Source organism: Erythrolamprus reginae, chromosome 1 (assembly GCF_031021105.1).
Source record: "Erythrolamprus reginae isolate rEryReg1 chromosome 1, rEryReg1.hap1, whole genome shotgun sequence".
Lineage (NCBI taxonomy): Eukaryota > Metazoa > Chordata > Lepidosauria > Squamata > Dipsadidae > Erythrolamprus > Erythrolamprus reginae.
The window spans coordinates 305,501,722-305,522,927 of NC_091950.1; the positions used below are offsets into that span (position 1 = coordinate 305,501,722).

General features: G+C 39.1%; 1 protein-coding gene across 1 annotated transcript in view; it reads right to left on the bottom strand.

Moving 5' to 3' along the window:
- TBC1D32 (TBC1 domain family member 32) overlaps positions 1-21,206 on the bottom strand; it is a 106,081-nt gene that overhangs the window by 84,324 nt on the left and 551 nt on the right. The window contains exons 2-6 of the mRNA XM_070733436.1: positions 17,293-17,447; positions 15,961-16,122; positions 8,702-8,879; positions 5,295-5,366; positions 2,111-2,236 (exon numbers count right to left, since the gene is read on the bottom strand). Coding sequence (XP_070589537.1) covers positions 2,111-2,236; positions 5,295-5,366; positions 8,702-8,879; positions 15,961-16,122; positions 17,293-17,447 — 693 coding nt within the window. The remainder of the gene's footprint in view (positions 1-2,110; positions 2,237-5,294; positions 5,367-8,701; positions 8,880-15,960; positions 16,123-17,292; positions 17,448-21,206) is intronic.

Consider the following 21,206-nt stretch of genomic DNA (forward strand, 5'->3'; position numbering starts at 1 on the left):
TAAGGGCAGACTAGATGGACCAGGATGTCTTTTTCTGCCGTCAGACTTCTATGTTTCTATGTTTCTATATAGGTAGAAAGATTCAAATTTTCCTACAATGGAGAATGGTTAATGAAAATGACAGAATTTGAATCAGAGAAAACATATCATCTAAATTTATTGCTGACTGGTATGAAATAGAAAAATAATGAAATTATGATATATGGTTTTTATTATCAGAAAAAATAAGATTGTAGGAAAAATTAAAGTCATGCTGTAATTAACAAGTGATAATATAAAACAGATACAGTGATCCCTCGATTAGTACGGTCTCGATTAGTGCGAAACGCTACAACACGGTTTTTCAAAAAATATTAATTAAAAAATACTCCACGGTTTTTTTGCTATACCACGGTTTTTCCCACCCGATGACGTCATACGTCATCACCAAGAGTCACTTCTCTGTCTCTTTCTCTTTCTTTCCTGTCACTCTGCTTCAATCATTTTCTCATTTCTCTTTTTTTCTCCCCTTTTTTCTATCATTTCTCTCTCTCTTTCTTCCTCTCTCACACTCTCTTCCTCCCTTCTCTCTCCCCCCCTCCACTTGCCCGCGAGAAGAAAAAAAGCAACCTCTGCCGGGCAGCTCCCCTTGTGCCCCCGCTTTGTGCCTGCCTCTTTTGGGGATTTTTTTTTCTTTTCTTTTTTGCGCTGGCGGCGGGAGCTGTTGGGGAGGGCTCTGCCGGGAAGGCCTCTCAGCTGCAGAGCCGAATGGGGGCGGAGGCAACAGCGGAGCCCGGCGCTGGGGCCATGCGAGGCTGTTCATCCAGGGGGGCGTGGACTGGCAAGTCACCCTCCTTTCTCTCTCTTTCTCTCTCTTATACCACACCGGTAACAGGGAGAGAAAGAGAGAGAGCGGAGGGCACCTTGCCGGTCCACGCCCCCCTAGATGAGCGGCTCCGCATGGCCCCAGTGCCGCCCAGGCAAAGGGGAAACCCCAAGATCGCTTGCCGCTTGCCGTATTGCAGCGAAGGAGGCGAAGCAAGGCTCCAAGCTGCAATACGGCAAGCGGCAAGCGATCTTGGGGTTTCCCCTTTGCCTGGGCGGCGGGAAGACCAAGGGAAGGTTCCTTCAGCCGCCCAACACCTGATCCGCTCCGCAGCGCGGCAGCAGCGAGGAGCCGAAGATGGGGTTTCCCCTTTGCCTGGGCAACGGGGAAACCCCATCTTCGGCTCCTCGCTGCTTCCGCGCTGCGGAGCAGATCAGCTGTTGGGCGGCCGAAGGAACCTTCCCTTGGTCTTCCCCGCCGCCCACACGCAAACTCCACCATCTGCGCATGTGCGGCCATGAAAAAAATGGTGCGCATGCGCAGATGGTGTTTTTTACTTCCGCACCACTATAACGCGGAAATCGATTAGCGCGGGAGGTCTTGGAACGTAACCCCCGCGCTAATCGAGGGATCACTGTAATATGAGTAAGAGGTAAATTTATAACTGTTGTAAAGAATCTGAGCAGCAATTTTAAAATGTCTTCTTTCCTTTTTTTAAACATGTGCACTTTGTCTTTCCCCCCCTTTCTTCCTTCCTTTCTTCTACATTTGAGTTTCTGATAGTATTTATCATTATTAAAACCTAAATAAAGTATATTTTTAAAAAATAATGTCTAATCGTTGGTGAAATGACAGAAATGAAAATTACTGTGCAAATATATCAGCTACAATGAATTCATTAGAACTACATTCATGTTTATGTATACAGAAAGCATTATCTATTTCATCTTACTAACAGATTAATAATTTTGCATCCAATATTTCTGGAGCTCTGGCATGTTACACTTTTCTAATTCAAAGAAAATTCTATAATATTATCATACATTAATAACTCTTCTGGATTTATTTATTCAGAAGTTATTCAGGCATTATTTATTCAGACATTATTCAGGAAACTAATGTTTTTTTTAAATAATGCCTGAAAATGTAATAATAGTTTGTCTGCTTCTTTAACCAAACAGTAAGAATCACTTTAAATTACCAATTTCTTAGGCAAATGGTAAAAATGTTTGGAGTTTCTGTATTATATAAATTACAAACAATTGAAATATTGGTTAAGAATAAAAAGCTTATTAGTATCTTTACACTGAAATTGGAATCAGGATCCGAGAGTGCTGTTGCAAGATGTCTACGTAAGGTACTCCAACTTTCACAATTTAAAATATCAGATGGGGGTGCAGAACACAAGGTTTGAATAGCTTCTTGGCGGACCTAAAAAATCAAGGAAAATTGAGTAAAAAGCCCTGCATTATTAAAATAAAATTAAAATATAAACCCTAATTATTAAGAATGATGATAAAACATCTTTATGTCTTTACCCTTTTCTTTTATATACCTTTAATGTCTGCTATAATTGTTTTACTTTTTACTTTCATAAAGCTAATCAAGCTCAGAAACTGTCCAATTTGGCATAGCAACTAAACAGGACCAGTAAAGACTTCAATAGAAAGTTAGGACTGCAAAAAATTTGATTGCAACCAGCCTGTCTTTCATTAAGGACCTGTATACTGCATAATTCAGAAAAAGGACTGAGAAAATATCTACAAACCTCTCACATCCTGGCCATAAACTGTTTCAAATCCTCCCCTTGGGATGCCACTTTAAAGAATTGTATGCCAATACAACTAGACACACTGGGTTTTTTTTCCCCTTGTGCCATCACTCTGCAACACCTAATTCCCCCACAGCCACTGTGTTATGTCTAAAGAAACCCTATGTAGTAGGGCTGTATTATTATTATTATTATTATTATTATTATTATTATTATTATTATTATTATTATTATTATCCTTTTTCCCATTACTTTCTCCTATTGATATCTTGTGATTATATTATCCTGTTGTTTATATGTACAGAGAAGCTATGCACTAGAGATAAACTCCTTGTGTGTTCAATCACACTTGGCCAATAAGGAATAGTCTAGTCCAGGGATAGGCAAAGTTGGCTCTTCTATGTGTTGTGGACTTCAACGCCCAGAATTCCTAAGCCAAACATACTAGCTCAGGAATTCTGGGAGTTGAAGTCCACATGTCATAGAAAAGCCAACTTTGCCTATCCCTGGTCTAGTCTAATCTATATATTGTATGCAATCCTAATCAAGCTCAGAACCTGAAAGATCCCAAGGTTGTAGGCTAGAATGAGACGTCAAAAAGCATCCTAGAAGTCAATAGCAGACCATTCCCTTAGCTATGCTTTTGTCAGGAAAGGTACCTGGACTATCTTTTCCCATTCTCTTCCCAACATTGGAAAGATTCAATATTGCAATTTCAGTTCAATCTAAGCATACAATGCCAACCATTGTTCTGCTATTTTAAAGAAAATAAAATTAAGCATGTCGGCTCTAATAAAACTTTTGTAGAGTGCAGCAGCCAGTGAAATAAATAATGCACCTGTTTAAAAAGTTTAAAAGGTGAAATTTTACAGCCTCCCATATATTAGTACACAAATGCTTAACAAATGAGATTCAGGCTGTAAGAAAGATCCTGATACAAATATTTCAAACCAAAAAAAGTCCATACTTTCACAATAGATACAATATCATGTACTTTAGTCGCTCTTTGTCTTCAACACCTGCAGTTCTCTGTTTCCAAACTGGGCAACTGCAATGTTTATTTCATTAAATGGAATTGCAGAGAGTTGTTCTTGGCAAACTAAAACCAATGCTATCTGATTTTTTGGGGGGAGGTGGGAGGTGTTTTCTGGAAAAAATATTGATTAGAGAATTGTTTTTAGTCTCACATGTATGCACATAGTTTTGCTATACTACATTCCCTCGCCTCTACTGAATAACTTTTATCAAAGCTGTTGATGCTAGTAAGATTTATGAAGAACCATCTCAGGGAAAGGAGTAGAAATAGACTATGCTTAAAGTATAACATTGAGAAGAGTCTACGGAGAGGGGTGGCATGCAAATCTAAATGATGATGATGATGATGATGCTGTGACACAGATGATCCACTGGAACTTGTGCCGGAACTACCATTTACCAGTGGCAAAGAACTGGTGGGATCATAAGCCCGAAAAGGTGGCCGAAAATGAGCAAGCAAAACTACTGTGGGACTTCCGACTTCAGACTGACCGAATTCTGAAGCATTGTGATCGTGGAGAAAAAGAAAGTATGGATCATCGACATCGCAATCCCAGGAGACAGCAGAATTGAGGAGAAGCAGCTAGAAAAATTAGTGAAATACGAAGATCTAAAAATCGAGCTGCAACGACATAAGCCTGTGAAAGTGGTCCCAGTGGTACTTGGCACGCTAGGCGCAGTGCCAAAGGATCTCAGCGGACATTTGAAAACCATTGGAATTAACAAAATCTCCATCTGTCAATTGCAAAAGGCCGCTTTACTGGGATCGGCAAACATAATTCGCCGCTACATCACGCAGTCCTAGGTGCTTGGGAAGCGCCCGACTGGTGATGAAATACGAAATCCAGCATAGTGATCTTGTTTGCTGTGTTGTACTGACATAATAATAATAATAATAATAATAATAATAATAATAATAATAATAATAATAGTAGTAGTAGTAGTAATAATAATAGTAATAATAATAATAGAAATAGTTAATCCAGTGGGAAACAGATTTTGTCCCTTTAGATGAGAAGACATATCATATATTTCCATCCGTCTGCCAAGTACCCTCACATCATAGATCACATCTCCACCCCTTTTACCCAACCCCAGTGATGGCGAACCTTTTTTTCTTCGAGTGCCAAAAGAGCATGGATGCATGCTACCACACCCATAATTCAATGCCTGAGGAAGACAAAACAGCTTCCCCCGCCCGCTGGAGGCCCTCTAGAAGCTGGAAATGGCCTGTTTCCCAACTTCTGGTAGGCCCAGTAGGCTCATCTTTCACTCTCCCCAGGCTCCAAGGCTTTCCTGGGCCGGGGGAGGGTAAAAACACCCTCCTCAATCTCCCCAGAAGCCAAAAATGACCTCCAGAGTCTCTGTGTGAGCCAAAAATCAGCTGACTGGCACACACAAGCATGTTGGAACTGAGCTAGGGCAAAGGCTCGAGTGCCAGCAGATATGGCTCTGCATGCCTCCTGTGGCACCCATGCCATAGGTTCGCCATCACTGCCTTCCCCTATGCTTTTCCTTGAGTTTTATATTTTTTAGATTACAAAAATGAAACTGCTTTACTGGACTGAGAAGTAGTTCACCAAATATGGGCTTAACACATGACAAAACCAAACTTTATTTGTCCATGCATATGCAAAAGAATTTTGTTTTCCCAAGCAAACTTTTTTTAAAAAAAAAACTTACCTCTTTAGGTTGTGTCGGATCGAGTCTTTCTACAAGCAGCTGTAATTGTTCTTGATTCATAAATGTGTAACTCTGTAATACATTATGAAAATGCTCACTAACCAGATCCAACTAACTGAAATTGACTTTACAGGATTTTAGATTGCTATTTTAAAAAAAAGAAAGAGCACATTTTAATTATTAAACCTTTTTTTAAAAATGATGCAATGCTTTAAAACACACACTGCCTCCATAATAACCCCATGAAGAAGTAGGATAGATAAGCGATTGGCCCAAAGTCAATCTCTGAACTTCCGCATTTATGGATGGATCTTTGTCATAAACGCCTCCCTATTGTTCCAGCATGAATTCAGTCTATGTGCATGCCTATAAATATAATGTAAACCTATGTGTTATTTAGAGCAGTGTTTCCCAACCTTGGCAACTTGAAGACATCTGGACTTCAACTCCCAGAATTCCCCAGCCAGCATTCGCTGGCTGGGGAATTCTGGGAATTGAAGTCCAAATATCTTCAAGTTGCCAAGGTTGGGAAACACTGATTTAGAGAGCTGATGAGCTAGCTGCAGCCATATTTTAAAAGAATTGACATCTCCAACGTTGTAGGCCTGCTTATCCTTTGTTCATCATCTATCTTCCTTACTCCCAGTGGTCAATTTTTTACCATTTTCCCATTCCCATCCCAACTGTTTATTCCACTGCAGTGGCTGGTTTATGCCAACTGCAGTGGATGGCAAAAAAAATGCTATGGATATTTTGGATGCCTCTCCTATATTACATTATAGTGAAGATATGCAATTTAATTCCCTTCAGAACCGTGGCTAGTGAGAAATCTTTAAATGGGAGAATATTGTGTGTGCCCCAGTTTCCATAAGGCACTCTCATGTATTTTGTCTTCCGCCAAAGAAAGTGCACGTCTCTAAAAATCAATAGGCCTCTAGACTTTGCTTTAAATGGAATAGATTTTACTTATTGATTTTATCATAAGAGTTTCAAGAAAATACAACTTTAAGTCTAGCAGCGTAAATTAGAGAAAACAATCTCTCATTGCCTTTGTCAGCAGTAAACACTAAGAACCACAAAGAAAGAAATGTCTATTCTCCACTAACATTGGTGGCAAAATCTTCTATCATGCTGACATAAATTTATGTGACAAAAAACCTGGTATGATATGTTAACAAATACATAGACTGCCCTAGTCTTCCCTATCACATCCCAATTTCTGCCCTTTTTGGTTTTACAATGTAAGAAATACCTTTCAAAAAAAAACCCACCCCTATTTATACTGTAATCAGAAGCAATCCATTCTTAAGCTCACATATTTCCCCACCCAACAGTACCTTGACTCACTGCCTCAAGATGCTAGTTTATCTCTGTATATGGCAAAGGGTGAAATTGGAGGCACCAATAGCAACAATCACAAGACATGGCTGCATATGCATAAGACAGACTACAGGAATGGTGGAAGGTCTTAAGCATAAAACGTATCAGGAAAGACTTAATGAACTCAATCTGTATAGTCTGGAGGACAGAAGGAAAAGGGGGGACATGATCAAAACATTTAAATATGTTAAAGGGTTAAATAAGGTCCAGGAGGGAAGTGTTTTTAATAGGAAAGTGAACACAAGAACAAGGGGACACAATCTGAGGTTAGTTGGGGGAAAGATCAAAAGCAACATGAGAAAATATTATTTCACTGAAAGAGTAGTAGATCCTTGGAACAAACTACCAGCAGACGTGGTTGGTAAATCCACAGTAACTGAATTTAAACATGCCTGGGATAAATATATATCCATTGTAAGATAAAATACAGGAAATAGTATAAGGGCAGACTAGATGGACCATGAAGTCTTTTTCTGCCATCAGTCTTCTATGTTTCTAACTCATCCAATATAAATAAGTACTTATAAAAATGCAAATCTGTTTACTAATAAAGAAAAGCATGTATCTTCACCATCCATAGAATTAAAATAAATTATATTTTAGTACAGAACTGAATGTATGCACTGATCACTAATCGCTGAGCTAGCTAATTTAGACACATATCTATTCATTGGCCAATGCAGAACTCAAGCTGAAAACATGGTTTCAGAACTAATCTTTTATCTTCTCCAAGATAGACCAGCTGTATCCCCCTTGATAATCCACATTCCACCTCGATACTGGTATAATCTTCGTTTCTTTCTGTTCTAGTTCTCAACACCTCTTTCAAAGTTAAAAAAAGTTTCAAAGTTATACGCTTTGGTTTGCTCCTGTCTTCACAAGCAACTTTTGTCTCATAATATTCAGATACACCATCTCTTGATCTACTGGAAGCATACAATGCTCTAATTTGACTAAGAAGCGTGAAGCTTTTGCCAATTTTTTAAAATTATAAACAGCTGGAATCTAACAAACAACAAGACACTTCTTTTAATTATCTGGGACTTGTTTTCTGTTCTCCTTAATATCAATCACACTAGTTTCAACAATTATGCCCTATTGTTCCTCATTTTCCTCTCAAAATTTCTATTTTTCAAACTAATTATCTGTGCGTGTACTTTTAGCTTTACTGGTTAGAGAGCCCTGTCATTTCCACATTGCCTCATTCCTTGGCGTATGCTTTCTTCTCTAAATCCATCTTCTTTTTTTCCTGGGAGGGCAATTTAAAACAACATACCAGTCCAAGGAACAGGAAATAAATATATTAATTGAGTCATTTTTCTCTTTTGAAATATAGATGCTTCTGAACGTGTTAAAAACAAGGTCCGCAAGTTTGGTTATGAATGATAACTTAAGACATCTGGTGAGATGATAGAGCATGAATCTGTAGTGTGTAGTTTTTGACAAGCATTCAGACGTTTTTCTCATTGTCTGAAATATATGCAGTTTATTAATTGAGTATACAAATGAGCAAAGACTGAAAGTTAAACATTTTGTTGCACATTTGTATTCAGTGTGAGACCACATAATTTTGTCAATCCTTTCCTGTTAAGGTTATAATTGCAACCCAAAGCAGGTTTTCCAGGAACATTGTTTTCTAGCTTTAAACAACCATGACCTAAAAAAAGAAATAATCAACTGCTTTCTCTATATTCAAAAAGGAATACATTTTGGAAACTGAATGGTGAATTTTCTTTTTCTCCTTTATGGTCTTCAAAACACTAAATCTGAGTCTAGAGAGAAACCTTATCGCTGGGCTATGACAACAAAGCCTAGGCTTCATCTGATTTCTTTTTGCTATCTGGGACAACAAAAAAAGAAGTATAATAAGAAGGGGATCAGAAGAACCAGAAGGTTAAATAAATGACAAATGAGATAGAAGCCTAACTTGTGAAAATATTATCTTCAACAAGTGTTGTGAAACTCCAAACAGTCTCTGTCAGTCAGTCAGTTTTTCACCCCATCCATTCCTTTGTATAATTGCTTACCTGGTTAAAGGAAGAATCACTATCAGAACAGTTATCTGCATAATAACTGCTGGATGGTTCTGTTTTCACTTTTCTTTGCATTTCTTTGTAGCGCATTTGATCTTCTTCGAACTTGTTAATTAGAGATTCAACTACGACCATCATGACATTCTTCAGTGAATGCATCATTTCTCTATACCTTCAGTTTAAAAGTTGTTTTAAAAAAACCAAATTATTAAAATCCATGTGTTATATGATGTACAAGCTAACTTCCTAACACTCCAAGTTAGGAAGAAAATCTTACAGAAATGGGTGAGTACTGTCTAAAGAAAACCATACACTGAGAAGAAAACATGCAATCTTGCATATACTTATTCAGAACCAAGTCCAACTGAATCCAGCAAGATAAATTGCCATATAAGAGTTCAGAATTGCATCCTAAGTTATTCTGAATTCAAAATATTATTTTCCACTAGGCCAGTTCAGGATAATATAAAAATGGATATTACAGGTAGTCCTCGACTTACAACCATAGTTCCCTCTAAGCTGCGCAGTGCGCTATAGCGCAGAGGTTTTGAACCCCCAGCCCGGGAATTTCAAATTCCAGCGCACAGGACCGATCGCTGCGCCGGAATTTGAAATTAAAGGAACTGCTGCTGCTCTGTAAACAACAGTTTGCAGCAACAGTTCCTTCAAGTAAAGGCGGGAAAGAAAGGGGCCAATTATAGGCCCGCTTTCTTCCCCACCCCTTAAATCCCAGACGTTCTCCGCGTACACCCACCCCCCCCGCAGCCAAATGGTTGTTTAGCTGCTGGCCCGGTAAGGTAAGAAAACCGTTGGGGGTCCCTGGGTCTGGCGGCGCGGTCTGCTGCCGGGCCTTCTAAGCATCCATGGGGTGGGGGTGGGAACTAGGGTGGGGGGTGATGACCGGGGGCCCTGGGCCAGGCCGCCGGCCTATCGCGGTTCCCCCAAGACCCGGATGCCGGCTTGCCGTGGCACGCCCACGGCTGCCCAGACCCGGCCGGCAGCCTACCGCGGCTTCCCGGCCACCGCGGCTTCCCCGGCTTCCCACGGCCCACCTGCCACTGCCCAGACCCGGCCGCCAGCCTACCGCGGCTTCCCGCGCTGACGCGGCTTCCCCGGCTTCCCGCGGCCCACCTGCCACTGCCCAGACCCAGCTGCCAGCCTACTGCAGCTTCCCCGGCTTGCCGTGGCCCACCCGCGGGCGCCCAGACCCGGCCAGCAGCCTACCGCAGCTTCCCGCGCTGCCGCGGCTTCCCCGGCTTCCCGCGGCCCACCTGCCACTGCCCAGACCCAGCTGCCAGCCTACTGCAGCTTCCCCGGCTTGCCGTGGCCCACCCGCGGGCGCCCAGACCTGGCTGGCAGCCTACCGCGGCTTGCCGCGCCGCCGCGGCTTCCCCGGCTTCCCGCGGCCCACCTGCCACTGCCCAGACCCGGCCGCCAGCCTACCGCGGCTTCCCCCACCGCCCAAGCCCGGCCGCCGCCCTGTCTCAATTCCCCCAACCTTCCCATGGGTACTGCCCGGTGCCTCAGCAGTCTACTTCATTACGCGAATTGCTCGGGGTGATGGCGGGGCTCTTGCCTCCGAGCCTTTTCACCCCAAATCCGACGGCCGCCTTCTCCGGGTCCCAGGGAAAAAGGAAAGTTTCCCAGGAAGCCCCCGTGCTTCTGACCCCAAAAAACATATTTGTGCGAGTGAGTGGTGTTGCAGGGCAGGAAAAATAAGAAGAGAGTAAGACAGAGAGAAAAAAGAGAGGAAGGAAGAGAGAAAGAAGGAAAGGGAGGGATGGAGAAATAGGAAAGGAGGATGAGAAAGAGGGAAATAGTGAGAGGGATGGAGGGGGGAGGGAGAGAGAAAGAAGAGAAGGGGGAAAGAGAGGGAGGGAGGAAGAGAGGAAAAGAGACAGAAACAGATAGAAAAGAATGGGAGCAAGAAAGAGAGAAAGAAAATCAAAAAATAGTTTGAAACTAGCTCAACTATTTAAGTGGATTTTAAAGCATAGATTTATTAATAGTTTTGTTTTTGTTTTTGCTGGTTGTTTTAGTTTTAATAGTAATAGATTTTGGTTTTGTTTTATTATTAATTTCAATAAAATAGAAGGGAAATATATATAGATATAGATATATAGATATAGATATAGATATATATATATATTTCAGCTAAAAACATTATATATATATATATATGTATATATTTTCCTATGCCGCCCAGTCCTGAAGTGACTGCTGCTCAGACACTAGTTTTCCGCCCACACAGAAAAAAATTAGAAGGAACACTGCTTACAACAGTTCAAAATTACAACAGAACTGAAAAAAAAAGTGACTTATGACTGTTTCACACCTATGACCATTGCAGCATCTCCACGGCTATGTAATCAAAAATCAGACATTTGGCAACAGACTCATAATTATGACCGAGGTCATGGGATCTCCTTTTGTGACCTTCAGACAAGCAATAATAATAATAATTTATAATAATAATTTAATAATGTATGCCGCCCCTCTCCGAAGACTCAGGGCGGCTCACAACACAATACACAATATAGAAATCCAATATTAAAAACAGATAAAAACCTTTATTATAAAAAGGTTCATCACACAACCCTAACAAAACCATACATAACTCGTATTAGCTTAGCAAAGTCAATGGGGAAGCCAGATTCACTTAACAACTGTGTTACTAACTTAACAACTGCAGTGAGTCAATTGCAACAAGGTTGTAAAATGTAAAACTCACTTTAAAAATGTCTCATTTAGCAACAGAAATTTGGAGGTCAATTGGGGTTGTAAGCAGTGTTCCCTCTATTTTTTTTGGGGGGGGGCGGAAAAGTATAGTGTCTGAGCGGCAGTCCCTTCAGGACTGGGCAGCACAGAAATATTAAATAAATAGATAAATAAAGAAATAAAGAAATAAACAAACAAATAAATAAAAAACCCACCCTGTTTTGCCTCAGAGAATTTCAAAATAAAATACTGTACTGTGTGTCTATAACAGTGAGCTCATAATAGGGCAACTCTATCAATATCAAAATGCCACTTAAATAGTTGAGCTAGTTTCAAACTAGATTTTGATTTTCTTTCTCTCTTCCTTACTCCCATTCTTTTTCTTTTTCTTTTCCTTCCTCTCTTTTTTCTATCTGTTTCTCTCTCTTCCTCTCTTCCTCTCTCTCTCCTTCCCTCTCACTCTTTCCCTCTCGGCTTCTGGGCAGGTTTGAAAAACTCTGAGTTGATGATGATTTTTAAGTGAGCGATTGCTCACTGCTCAGCTTAGAGGGAACTATGGTTGTAAGTCAAGGTCTTACCTGTATATCACATTTTCTAAACAAAAATACCCTGCTTTATTTAAAAAATCCAAACAGGTATTGTATGAACACTACCATCCAATGTTTTAGATTCCCAAATATTTAACAGAATATAGGCATGATACCTAAACATTACAAAAAATATCAAGGTGATTTTAGTAGCAATTCTTGTAATTCTTAGATGAATGTATTCAGCACTTGTAATCATCTGTGCCTTTTGGTTGGGATTACTGTTTATATCAGCTTGTGATTACAACTGTATTACCGTATTATGCTCTAGCAGATTCTAATGCTGTTATTTACGCACTTTCCTAAACAACATTTCCACCTCTTGGAACGGTATGTTGTGTTAATAAACCAAGGAGAAATGTATGAATGCACAACACATGCATAATTCTGATGAGATTATGTAAACATATGAAATTGTCAGACGCTTGTGAAATAATAAAATGAATTGAACAGAAAGCTTGAGAAATTGTATATCATTTTCAAGCACAGAGGGAGGGAGGGAGGGAGGGAGGGAGGGAGGGAGGGAGGGAGGGAGGGAGGGAAGGGAGAAATTAAAAATGCAAAAATATATTTATAGAGGCTTTCAGATTTGTTTTGGATATTGTATAATTATAGGTATGATAGTAGTTATTACACAGGTATGAATGCTGCATGACCAAAAGATAAACAATATTTATGCTTTTTAAGGAGTGACTTCTTCCATTATAAAAGAAAGAAAGAAAGAAAGAAAGAAAGAAAGAAAGAAAGAAAGAAAGAAAGAAAGAAAGAAAGAAAGAGAACCTCTCCTAGCTGGTTCAATTCCCAAATGTAAATAAATGGCTTATTAAAAATACAGCAGGCCACACATGCTAATTTATAAAAGCAATTAAGTGCTGATTAAGTAACAAGAGTTTTTCACAATGACATTTCTAATTTCCTTTTACAGAACATGGCCATCCATATATCACTGCAACGAACTATTAAAACGTTTGTAAGATTGATCTCGTCATTAGAGTTGGACACTGAACATTCCAGAAGAGGGTTCTTTTCGCTCTTGGTATTTTTGCCTTTCTATCCTATGAACTACTGCCTGACAGTTTTATATGAGATTTTACCAAAAAAAATTACACCTTTCCCATTAAATTTTGACTGACACAAATGTTTCCTCGCATGTTGATAAAGGAACATTTCATTCAGCATATTTGTTTTCTTTCTTTTATCAGATGTGGCAGTTTGTTAATATAGTTTCCATTTGTAAAAGGCTGCCATATATTGCTAAAACCATAAAATCAAAATTGTAACTGGAAGATTATCTATGTGTGCAAAAGTACTAATGTGTGCACGGTATTTGCTAAGCTCAAAAAAACAACAGCACATCCATTTACATTGTCCTCAATAATGAAAATCTCACTTAGTACTAAGAGTCCTTGACTTATAACTACAGTTAAGGCCAACATTTCTGCTGCTAAGCAAGGCATTTGTTCAATGAATTTTGCCCCAATTTGCAACCTTGCTTACCAGTTATTAAGTGAATTATTGCAATTCCTAAGTTAATAACATAGTTGTTAAGTGAATTTGGCTTCCCCATTGACTTTGCTTATCAAGTCACAGAAGGTGATGAAGGACACTGTGACACTCATAAAGAGTCAATTGCCAAGCATCCAAATTTTGATCATGTGATCACAGCGATGCTACAATGATTTTAAGTATGAAAAACTTAAAACACTTTTATCAGATTATTGTTCATTTTACATAATTGAACAAAGCTGCGTGCTCCTATTTTATATACACATACATATACACACAGAAAGAGAGAAAGATTATAGAGATATAGATACACACACACACACTTTAAAAACTTTTTACAGTGCCATTATAACTTCCAACTATCACTAAATGCACTGTTGTACACCAAGGACTACGTGTCGTCTTTTTTTTAATTCTGTACTTCTTTACAGTAAGGTATTCTACACTATAAAATTGTCAAGACTGGCAAAACTTTAATGCTGAAAAATTAGTATTCAGTGAGCTTTAGATTTTTTTCCCCTTCTCTGTTATTTTTCAAAGACATTTTTTATGTTTGCTTAACAACCCAGAGGAGATTATATTCAGAACACATCCTTCCTTTGTACTACTATTTGGAAGAAATCTTGTATAGCATAAGTTGACTATATTTCTCACACTGCTTTTCCTAAAGGTATTTGATGTAATAAAGAACAGCAAAGCTGAATATCGGAATTTGCTTTAGAGGAGAACAGGGATAGAATTGTAAACTGGTATGGGACCATTTTAACAATCAATATTAATCCTTGGTTCAGTGCAGAAAAGCATCACACTGCATAATGGCAAGTTTAAAGGCCAGAGCCCTGACAATTTTCAGGAGTTCCTACCTGTCTGAACTTACAAATTAAGAATGTTATTTTGAAAGCACAAAAGCATTATATGTACGTACGAGTGTTTGTGTGTGTGTGTATCTATATCTCTATAATCTCTCTCTCTTTCTCTCTTTCTGTGTGTATGTGTGTGTGTGTGTATCTATATCTATAATCTCTCTCTCTCTCTGTGTGTGTATGTGTGTGTATCTATATCTCTATAATATCTCTCTCTCTCTTTCTGTGTGTGTGCGTATCTATATCTATAATCTCTCTCTCTCTCTTTCTGTGTGTATGTGTGTGTATCTATATCTATAATCTCTCTCTCTCTCTTTCTGTGTGTATGTGTATGTGTGTGTGTATCTATATCTCTATAACCTCTCTCTCTTTCTCTCTTTCTGTGTGTATGTGTGTGTGTGTATCTATATCTATAATCTCTCTCTCTCTGTGTATGTGTGTGTATCTATATCTCTATAATATCTCTCTCTCTCTCTCTTTCTGTGTATGTGTGTGTATCTATATCTATAATCTCTCTCTCTTTCTGTGTGTATGTGTGTGTGTATCTATATCTCTATAATATATATATATATCTCTTTCTGTATGTATGTGTGTATCTATATCTATCTCTCTCTCTCTCTTTCTGTGTGTGTGTGTGTATCTATATCTCTATAATATATATATCTCTCTCTTTCTGTGTGTATGTGTGTGTATCTATATCTATAATCTCTCTCTCTCTTTCTGTTTGTGTGTATGTGTGTGTGTATCTATATCTCTATAATATATATATATATATATATATATATATATCTTTCTCTCTGTGTGTGTGTGTGTGTGTATCTATATCTCTGTAATCTCTCTCTCTTTCTGTGTGTGTGTGTGTGTGTATCTATATCTCTATAATCTCTCTCTCTCTCTCTCTTTCTGTGTGTATGTGTGCATGTGTGTATCTATATCTCTATAATCTCTCTCTCTCTCTTTCTGTGTGTATGTGTGCGTATGTGTGTATAAAATAGGAGCAGGCAGCTTTGTTCAATTATGTAAAATGAACAATAATATGATAAAACAAGGAACAGTGAAGAAAAAGAAATTTTTCAGTCATTACAATATTCCGGAAAAAAATCCAGGAGTGTAACACTAACTCAAAAACAAGAAGAAAGGAATAATTTACAGGTAGTCCTTTATTTACAACAGTTCATTTAGTGACCATTTGAAGTTACAACTGAAAAAAGTGACTTATGACCATTTTTCAGCTATGACCATTGATTGCACCATCCTCATAGTCACATCATTTACATTTGGATACTTGACAACTGACTTATGATGTAGGGCCATGTGATCATTTTCTGCAACCTTCTGACAAACAAAATCAAGGGGGAAACCAGATTCTCCTAACAACTGTGTTATTAATTCAACTGCACTGATTCAAATTCAACAAATGTGGCAAGAAAGTCGTAAAATGGGACAAAACTCACTTGACAAATTTCTCACTTAGCAACATAAATGTTATGCTCAATTGTGGTTGTATGTTGAGGACTACCTATAGTTAGGCATTCGCATTTGGAAATTGAGTTTTAGCTATGTTTCTACATATACTTACTCCTTTGATTCCCGGGTTTTTTTAGTAACATGCTGGACCAGAGTGTCATAATTTGAACCTTCCCCTTGACTTTGGGCTGAGGTACATTTTTCAGTTTCTTCTTCTATTACGGACCCCAAGATGTTACTTATATATTCTCTAAGATACTTTACAAATTCATAGCTGTAATAACAATTAAAATGTAAAACATTATGTTTAATGGAAATTTGTTTTTAATAATAAACACATTTCATCAAGCAACTATAAGAATATTCTATTAACTATGATAAAGAGTACATGGACATTTTGGAAATTAAGCTGCAAGCATGCACACCAACCCGCCAGTTGTGCAAGTCTTGTGTACACATATGTACGCACACCAGACTGAGGCTCAGGCGGCCCAGTTCCCCTTCTCCCCCCACAACCAACCCAGCGAGGCTGCCAGATTAGGGAATCTAATGATTCGGATAACAGAGGTAAATACAAGGACCAACTGGATGCCATATCCCAAAACTTGAAATATTGCAATTAATATCTATTAGTAACATAGATATTGTGTAGATTAGATAAAGAGCAACAGGTATGATTAAAGAAATGGAGCACCTCCCTTATGAAACCAGATTGCAACGCCTTGGTCTCTTCAGCTTTGAAAGACGGCGTTTAAGGGGTGACTTGATCGAAGTGTATAAAATCATGCATGGGATAGAAAAGGTGGATAGAGAAAAATTCTTTTTTCTATCATACAATACTAGGACGAGGGGGCACTCCCTAAAGCTCATAGGTAAGAAAGTGAGGACAAATAAAGGGAAATATTTCTTCACCCATAGGGTCATTGGTTTATGGAATTCACTTCCATAAGAGGTCGTGACAGCTGTCAGCCTTGATAGCTTCAAGGCAGGATTAGACAGATTCATGGATGCCAAGTGGTTATTGAAACGGATGTCCATGTGCCGCCTCTATGTTGGTTGAGGCAGGCAGGATTCCCTTGAGTACCATTTGTTGGAGGTCAAGGGAAAGGAAGGCTTTTGCCTTCTCTTTCTGCTCAATTGATGGGCCACTGTGTGACACAGAATGCTGGACTCGATGGGCTTTGGCCTGATTCAGCATGGCTCTTCTTATGTTCTTAACATTATTCACAAGAATTATACATTACTGTTTCTTGGTAAAATTCATGTGGTTTGCCCTTGCCTGCTTACTGAGAGACAATGAGTAGTCCAAGGTCACCCAACTGGCTTTGTCTAGAATTTGGGCTCTAGTTTCTAGCTTGGTGCCTTAACCACCAATGAAGAGTTCTGAAGAAAGAGACTCCCTTTTAAAATTATCACAATGTCAAAAATCATATCAATAAATTACTTATGAAAGTTCTCATCTGTTTCTTCCAAATGGAGTAGAATCTCTTCGGCACATTCTACAGATGGTGCTCCTGTGATTTTTTCTTTCACACTTTGCAATAGCTGTCTGAGCATAGGTTGTAAGAGAGCTTCATCCTCAATAGAAAAATGAGACATCTAGAGAAAGAAACACAGAAGCAAAATATGAGTGATCTACCTTGCAAAATATGAGTGATCTACCTTGCAATATCTTATTAACCAGCTTTGAAGTAAACACAATATATCTGTTGGTCTGTAAATCCTGTGTGGGGATGTTGAAAGTATAAATTCTACCCCCTATTTAAGAGTCAGAGAGAGACTAGAAATTAGTTTTACATCTATGGCCCCATTCTCTGAAACATCCTGTCTAAAAATTCAATAGATCGCACTCTCTCTTGATATCAAAGAAAATGTTAGAGATGTGATTCTTCAGGAGAGAATGCTTATCGCTTCAGACATAGCTGAATGTGTGCCACATATCGAAGAGTTATAATAATAATAATAATAATAATAATAATAATAATAATAATAATTTATTAGATTTGTATGCCGCCCCACTCCGAAGACTCAGGGTGGCTCACAACAACGATAAAAACAATATTATACTGGCACAAATCTAATATTAAAAAACCCCTAAAAATCCTATCATAATTAAAAACCAAACAGCACATACATACCAAACATAAATTATAATAAGCCTGGGGGAAAGGTGTCTCAAATCCCCCATGCCTGGCAGTATACGTGGGTCTTAAGTAGTTTACGGAAGACAAGGAGGGTGGGAGCAGTTCTAATCTCCGGGGGCAGTTAATTCCAGAGGGCCGGGGCCACCACAGAGAAGACTCTTCCCCTGGGGCCTGCCAGACGACATTGTTTAGTCGACGGGACACGGAGAAGGCCAACTCTTATCGGCCGCTGGGATTCGTGTGGTAGCAGGCGGTTCCGGAGGTACTCTGGTCCAATGCCATGTAGGGCTTTAAAGGTCATGACCAACACTTTGAATTGTGACCGGAAACTGATCGGCAGCCAATGCAGGCCACAGAGTGTTGTATAATAGTACTTTTAATATACTATTTACATTTAAGGAGAAATTTCCTGACAGTTAGAACAATTAATCAGTAGAACAACTTGCCTCCATAAGTTGTGAATGCTCCGACACTGGAAGTTTTTAAGAAGGGATAGGACAACCATTTGTCTGAAATGGTATAGGGCAGGCATGGTGAACCTTTTTTTCCTCGGGTGCCGAAAAAGCATATGTGCACACTACCGTGCATGTGAGAGTGCCCACATCCATAATTCAATGCCTGGAGAGGGCAAAAACAGCTTCCCCTGCCCCCAGGAGGCCCTCTGTAGTCCGGAAGTGGCCTGTTTTCCCACTTCTGGTGGGCCCAGTAGGCTCATGTTTCACCCTCTCCAGGCTTCAGAGGCTTCCCTGGAGCCAGGGGAGGGTAAAAATGCCCTTCTCCATCCCCCCAGAGGCTCTCTGCAAGCCAAAAATGCCTTCCCAGAGCCTCTGTGTGACCCAAAAATCAGCTGGCAGGCACACATATGCATGTTGGAGCTGAGCTAGGGCAATGGCTCACATACCAGCAGATATAATAATAGTAATTTATTAGATTTGCATGCCGCCCCTCTCCGAGGACTCGGAGCAGCCATAGGTTCACGATCACTGGTATAGGGTTTCCTGCCTAAGCAAGGGGTTGGACTAGAAGACCTCTAAGGTCCCTTCCAATTCTGTTCTATTATTCTATTCTATTCTATTCTTATTTTTATTGTATTCTATTCATATATGATTTTCAGTTTATCATATTTTGTCTTATGCTATAAATTATACGTAGTCCTTTAGGTATAAAAATAAAGTAAAGAATTAAAGACAGTGTATAAACTAGAAGGCAAACAAAAAATAATATCCTAAAAATTAAAAAAGGAAGTCCCAAGGATGAACTATCTCTAGACTCAGGTATTCCACTTCCTTCTGCAGCAAAGGGGCATAAGGCAAAAGAGGAGCCATGTGCCACAACTTCAAGGTGAAAAAAATGAATTAAAAATGTAACCTGCTAATATAATTGATGTAGTTCCCATGCAATTCTAAGCCAAAATTCTATGAGTTTACTTACCAACTATTTACAAATAAACTTGGATTCTTAAGCAACACTTAAGTTTTATTTCTACCAACAACCAATTGATTTATTGAAGTCAGCATCATTATTTTTTATTGTTTTGCATTTTTGTAAATATATTACTTAATTATTAATATAGTTAAAAGTGGTGGCCTAGAAATCAAGAGATAGGAGTTCTCAGCCTCTCTTAATCCAAAGGGTGAGTTTGGGGCAAGAAATACACACTCTCAGCCCAACCCACATCACAGGGTTGTTATTGTGGGAAAATATGTTTGCCATCTTGAAATAAATATAAAAGCTAGGATGAAAATATAATAATAATAATAATAATAATAATAATAATAATAATAATCATAATGTGCAGACTCTGTAAAGAAACAGATGAAACAATCGATCACATACTCAGCTGCTGCAAAAAGATCGCACAGACTGACTACAAGCATAGACATGATACTGTGGCACAGATGATCCACTGGAACTTGTGCCGGAACTACCATTTACCAGTGGCAAAGAACTGGTGGGATCATAAGCCCGAAAAAGTGGTCGAAAAATGAGCAAGCAAAACTACTGTGGGACTTCCGACTTCAGACTGACCAAATTCTGAAGCATAACACACCAGACATCCTGATTGTGAAGGAAAAAGAAAGTAGGGATCATCGACATTGCAATCCCAGGGGATAGCAGAATTGAGGAGAAGCAGCTAGAGAAATTAGTGAAATACAAAGATCTAAAAATCGAGCTGCAATGTCTCTGGCATAAACCAGTGAAAGTGGTCCCAGTGGTACTTGGCACACTGGGCGCAGTGCCAAAGGATCTCAGCGGACATTTGAAAACCATCGGAATTGACAAAATCTCCATCTGTCAATTGCAAAAGGCCACTTTGCTGGGATCAGCAAACATAATTCGCCGCTACATCACGCAGTCCTAGATGCTTGGGAAGCGCCCAACGGGTGATGAAATACAAAATCCAGCATAGTGATCTCATTTGCTGTGTTGTATTGACATAATAATAATAACATGAAATACTTGATAAGATTTCACTTATCAACTATCAAAATTTGCTCATTTGTTACTATTTAATGGACACCCTCTCTCTCCCTAAAAATGTACTTGAACGTGTAGCACAGTATCCATAGTACAGTACAATACATGATCTCAGTTTGTCTCTGGCTGGAAAACCATTAGAATATAATCTAATTGTTGTCACAGCCATGGATATGGGTAATTAGAGTACATCCACCATTTTTCACTTAAGATTTGTTGTACTATATATCCTGTATGCTGAGAAAAATGTTATACAAGACTGAGGAATTTTATAGGAACATCCTTTGGAACTGTTACCTCCTTTTACAGTCTGCCCCAGTTGACAGTAATTATAGGACCTGAAGACATATATAGTACAAAAAGTATTAAAAGAGAATAAAAACATTGAATGAAATTCCTATTGGAGTAAAGCCATACAACCATAACCAGCAATGAGCATCCTTTGCAAACCCACTTAGTACAAAATATTAATAAATTTCACAAAGATCTGAGTTTGCTTCCTGATCACTACTGTGACAGATACATGTTGTGGGATGGGGATGGGTGTTAGTGGCAACCATATACAAGCAATTTATTTTTGCATTCTTTGGAGATATTACCATTCAGTTTTAGGAGGTTGATTTCCCATCCGAGTTCTTAATCAAGCTTAATCCTATTTTGGTTTCCCCAAATCAGCCACCTATGACTAGTCACTGCCACCTGCTGCCATCAACCAGCAAATTTTATATAAAATACC